At 40.4% G+C, this 5,539-nt stretch overlaps 1 protein-coding gene and 1 non-coding gene across 2 annotated transcripts in view; both read left to right on the top strand.

Annotated features, from left to right (window-relative positions):
- Positions 1-3,443: 3,443 nt before the first annotated feature.
- Positions 3,444-5,539, top strand: part of RPS3 (ribosomal protein S3) — a 5,348-nt gene continuing 3,252 nt past the window's right edge. The window contains exons 1-3 of the mRNA XM_011368436.2: positions 3,444-3,542; positions 4,707-4,837; positions 5,107-5,232. Coding sequence (XP_011366738.1) covers positions 3,513-3,542; positions 4,707-4,837; positions 5,107-5,232 — 287 coding nt within the window. The 5' untranslated portion in view covers positions 3,444-3,512. The remainder of the gene's footprint in view (positions 3,543-4,706; positions 4,838-5,106; positions 5,233-5,539) is intronic.
- LOC111744839 lies at positions 4,413-4,561 on the top strand. Its single transcript, XR_002782353.1, has one exon. It is a non-coding gene; the product is annotated as a small nucleolar RNA SNORD15 (small nucleolar RNA).

Genomic DNA, 5,539 nt, shown 5'->3' with positions numbered 1-5,539 from the left:
ATGGTTGTTCTCACTGAGTTTACCTCTACTTGTCCACTGGACCACTTGGGCCTCAGTTTATAGAGGAGAAAGGGTGTATGTGGAAGATGGGGCTATGATGCTCTCACTTTCCTGTCTTTAGGGCTCTAGAAACAATCCTAAATTCTACAGGATAAGCCTCCTCCACCCATGGAGAGCTGATCTGAGCCACGGTTGGGTCCCAGGAACTCAACTGAACAAGAAACTTAGCTGAGTTTCCCAGGGCCTCAGGCAAACAGGAAGCAAGATTGGTAATACTCCTCCTTACTTTCTTTTGTTCAATAAGCCTGTAAACAGTAACTAAATGCCCTCTCTCTGCCAATCACTGTGCCAAATCTCATGGAAATAAAGAAAAATAAAACACTATTGATTTCTGTGGTCGAAAGATTACAGTAGCACTGCCCAACAGAAATATAAGCCACATATGTAGTTCTAAATTTTCTGGTAGCCACATGGAAAAAAAAAAAAAGCAAAAAAACCCAGATGAACTTAATAGCCTATTTTATTTAACTCAGTACTTCTCAAATGTTATTGTTTTGTTATTGCTTTAACATGTAATCGATATAAAAATTATTGATATATTCTTTTTTTTAATACTTTGAAATCTGGATTGTATTTTATACATAGAGCTGTTTTCCACTCAGGCCAGCCACATTTCAAGTACTCAGCAGCCCAGTGAGGCCCGTAGCTACTGTATCAGACAGAAGAGATTTATAGTCTGATTAAAGGAATAAACTTTTTCTTACCTCGAGCTTTCAGAAGAAAGGATTATAGGATTTGGTGTTTGAGGCTGGGCCATTTGCACTGTTTCACAAGTAGCCATATGATCAGAAATCCATATATGTATGTTTTTCCTTTTTTATTCATTTTCAATTTCATAAGTAATACATGAGTATATTTTTATTATAAGAAAAGTGAGCAATAAAATAAATTGCCTCTTAACTTCTGCAAATACTGCTCCATCCCAGAAGTAAGCTTAGCTATCCAGTAGTTGGGTATAGATTCTTCAATACATTTGCATGCATAGTGTTTTATTTTATTTTACATCAATATTATATAGTTCATATTGTTCTATAATTTGTTTTTTTCCTGCAACAATATTTCTTGGTATTCTTTTCATATGTGAACATACAGCCACCTCATTCTTTTCAATCACTACACAATAATCCATAAACACTTCCCCACTGAAAGGCCTTGGGGATGGTCTTAATTTATTTTGTCACTATTACTAATAGGGTTATAATGAGCATTCTTGCATTTACCTCCATGTATATTTGTGTAGATGTTTTTCTGGAGTAGATAAAAAGGAATGTATTTGCCAAGCCAGAGGGAATCTAGATCTTAAATTATGGTGAGTACCATCAAGCTGCTCTCCAAAAAGAAGCCCAATTCACGCCCCACCTGCAGTACAAGGATGCTTGTTTTCTCACACTCTTTCATACACTGAATCTTATTTTTATTGTGAGTATTTTATTGTGAGTATTGTGATATGAAATGTGAGTCCCTAAGCAATGACACAAAAATGGTAAAAAAACCATTTTTTAAAAAAATTGTTTATAGCTAGAAGCAACCAGGATGGTTACAACCTTGGAAGAAGTGACATATTTAACATGAAGGGTGGTGAAAGAAAGAGTTAATAAAGGAAGAATATCACAGGAAAGGGAAGGCATGATTGGTGGAACAAGGTCTCAAAGGAACGGAATTTAACTTGAATTAGAACACACAGGGGAGGCTGACCTTGGTCAAAAAGTGGGTCTCTTTCCTGAGCAGGGAGGAAAGAAGGGAAGAATGGATAAGGACACATACAATTATACTCCTATATGAGAGGCAGTTCTTGCCTGTACAATCTATTTGGGGGGCAATAGGTTAGAAGGCAAGTTGACTGCTGATAGTGAGAAGGGGATTCTGATTTGACAAAGATTATAATAGGCACTGTGGGAGAATGAGGGGGCATAGGTGAATTAAGAAATATTTTGGCCCCAGCATGCAAGGCTGGATGCTCTCCCACAGTGCCCACATCCCAAGTGAGGGCATAGTGAAGTCAGGTAGGTAGATTAATCCAGGTCGAGATTTTAGTAGCCGAGCACCACTGAATTAAAGGCTGTAGAGCTGGCTAAAGAGTATAGTAAAGAGCAGAGGGAGATGACACATGAAGAAAAAAACCTGTCCCTGGGTTCCTCATCTCAGTGAGGGTTGTTGCTAAGCACCTAACACTAGAGTTAGAAGGTGGGTTGCATTCTCAATTCCCCTGCTTCAATCTCAATCCATCATCAAGATACATCAGATCCATAGACTGTATTTTTGGTTCATCCATTTCTTTTCCTCTTCCCTGGTCCCTCTGCTCAGCTCGCCCCCAAACTCTGTTAATTGCATGATTATAGGACAGATCTTTGTATAAGAGTTGTTTTACAGCTGGGGAAAGCTCAAATGGCTTCTAGGACCAGACAAGAAATGAATGAAGCTGCCAGGGACTGTGACACATGACAAAACCTTTTGCTATCTAACAAGGAAGGAAAGCATTGTCATGAAGAAACATGGGCCTGGTATTTTGCTAAATCTTTCTATATTTTTAAGAAAAACCTAAAATAACTTTATAGAGAAATCTCCTGATTTTGAAATGCAGGCAAACTATCCAAACTTAAAATAAAACTGTTGAAGTGTTTAGGGGTGAAGTGTACTGATGTCTGCAACTTACTTTGAAATGCATCAAAAGATGCATTGGTAGGTAGACAGAGGGATGGATAGATATATGATAAGGCAAATAAAGCAAAAGTATTCATTGCAGCCCTTAGGTGATGCATATATGTGTGTGCGCTGCACACTTCCTTCGACTTTTCTGTACGCTTGAAAATGTTTAAAAATGTTTATGGTAAAATGTGAGGGAAAATATTTTTAATTGAAAAAGAATTGTGAGCCCATATGCTACTACTTTTTTACTTCTGTTACAAGTTGCAACAGACTTCAATAAAGTGAGTTAGGGGGTAAACAAGTTAATAATATAAAGGACATAGATCAGTCCCTAGCATGCTTAATAAATATTGGATATTATTATTATCATTTGGAACGGAGGAAATAAAAACAGATTGGAAGAGCTGGGTGCCTAAATTAATTTCACTCAGAACTTTCAATCAATTTTCATTACTGTATAAAGAGTAGGGTTCCATGCTTGATAAATTCCGTTGCTCTACGAATTTATACTTGTAATTTTCATCTCTGTGCCTCACGCTGTTAATTTTTAAATTACAGTAATGAGAATTGTACTCTAAGTTCCGCTGCAGTTCCGAAATTCTGATTGATCTGCTGTGGCCGTTTCTGCTTATAGGTGCCTTCGTAACTCTTCCCTTTCCCTGACCGCTTTCCGAAAGTAAAAACTACATTTCCCATGAGGCCTCACAGGTGTCGACGCCGCGGTTTTTTGTCGTCATTCCGCGCCCTTTATACCCACTTCCGCCCACGAGCCACTTCCTTTTCTTTCAGCAGCTCGCGACGGCAAGATGGCGGTGCAAATTTCCAAGAAGAGGAAGGTGAGACATTGGGACCCGAGTCCAGGGGATTGTAGCGCCGCGAGGGTCAGGGGCTTCTTGAGGTGCCGTTGCGAGACCTGCAGCTCTGTGCCCTGCCCCAGGAAGTGGTTTGGGCTGCGAGGCATTCTCGCGGGCCGCGGATGGAGGTGGATTGAGTGTGGGGCCCGAGCCGGCCGAGCACAGTGTGGCGGAGGAAGGATGAGACGGTTTCTGCCGGTTCCGGGCGGAAAGCAGAGATGAAGCACCGGGCACCTCACCTCCCCCAGACAAGGTGCTTGTTAGCATTTCTTGGCAACAAATATTAAATTAGTAAACGTGTGGTATTTTGAGGGCATGAGCTATTCCCTTCACGTCTTAACCGCATGGCTTTGGGAAGAGGAGGTAGCAGTGTATTCTTGCTTTCTTACTAGCCGTGTCTGGGTGCAGGCTTCTGACTGCAAAGACCTTAACTGGAAAGGCTGCTGATAATTTCTTGCTCCATCTAGGGCCCAAGGAAAAGCCATGGGCTAATGGAGGTAGAGGACCTGGGAAGAACGCTTCCTCGAGTTTAACTTTTCGCCTTTCCACAAGAGAGAAGTCTAAAGTCCATTTACTTTAGAAATAATCAATTAGTCATTTTTTGTATACATACATCCATGTTAAAATTAAATTCACACGCTTCCGTGAGTTCGGATTTGCCAGCTTTGTAAGATAGGTACATCAAGTAAGGCAAGATAAACATACCTGGGATTCTTTTAATGATCAAAGTTGTGTCTACAATGCAAGTGTGCTTACATTTGCGTGGCATCTCTGCTGTGCTGAATGAATGAGTTGTGCCATTTTAAAACAGTTTTTCATTTAATGTGTGTACATATAAAGACAGCCTTAACCCTTCAATGAAGAGAAGATGACGAGTCTGACTGGAAGTGTTATCTTTGTCCAGGTGTCCCTGTACTGTGTTGCGTTCTGTGACACAGTTTTAAGGGCCCTGGGTTAAAGTAACTTCCAAAAGATGACCTAGAGGCATTTGTCTGAGAAGGGTTGTTACATTCCTGTTGGAATAAGGGTAATGTGATGATGGGGCATTTATTGGAGGTGTCAGATTTTGATAAGGGTTGCATTGCATTGGCTGAAGGAAAAAGTGAGCCTACCCACATCCTTATTTGAATTTTACTTTTTGGTTAGTTTGTTGCTGATGGCATCTTCAAAGCTGAACTGAACGAGTTTCTCACCAGGGAGCTGGCTGAAGATGGCTACTCTGGAGTTGAGGTCCGAGTTACACCAACCAGGACAGAAATCATTATCTTGGCAACCAGGTAAAAACTCATTTTCCTGGCAGTCACCTACAGTTGTTACATATTCTTACATCCTTTATTCTGTAAACTCAAGAGGACAACCGATGAAATGAATTTGGCCTTAGGGAATGAATTATTTATTTATTTCGTTTTTAAATCTAACTCTAGTATTTGTTATCTAAACTTTATACTTGCTTGTGTCATGGACTAGATTTTACTATTACATGCAAGATTTGAAGTTACGTCTGGGATATCGTGAGAGCTGTGAATTGTCACTTTATTTTCCCCAGGACACAGAATGTTCTTGGTGAGAAGGGCCGGAGGATCCGAGAATTGACTGCTGTGGTTCAGAAGAGGTTTGGCTTCCCTGAGGGCAGTGTAGAGGTGAGTGATCTTGAGTTATGCCAGAGATTACTGTGAACCTAAAACTGGCTCCTTAGGGTGGTACTCCTAAAAACCCTTACCATCACACTGAAGACTTTGTTCGTTCATGATCAGTAAATATTGCTCATTTCTGGTGGTTAAGGGATTTTACATTCATCTTGGGTATAGTAAAGATACATATGTTGGATTGGCTGCCCCATTAGTCTCCTTGGTGTGGCTGTAGGAAGAGCTAGGGGATGGGAGGAATGACTAAGCCCATGTCACCAAGTGTGCTGGGTGTGAGTGGAAGTGCTTTAGTAGTTAGGGATACTACAGTGATATATATACAAATGATATGCT

Source organism: Pteropus vampyrus, unplaced genomic scaffold (assembly GCF_000151845.1).
Source record: "Pteropus vampyrus isolate Shadow unplaced genomic scaffold, Pvam_2.0 Scaffold141, whole genome shotgun sequence".
Taxonomy (NCBI): domain Eukaryota; kingdom Metazoa; phylum Chordata; class Mammalia; order Chiroptera; family Pteropodidae; genus Pteropus; species Pteropus vampyrus.
Note: the sequence above shows the minus strand (reverse complement) of the source record. Positions and strands in the feature narration are given on the sequence as shown.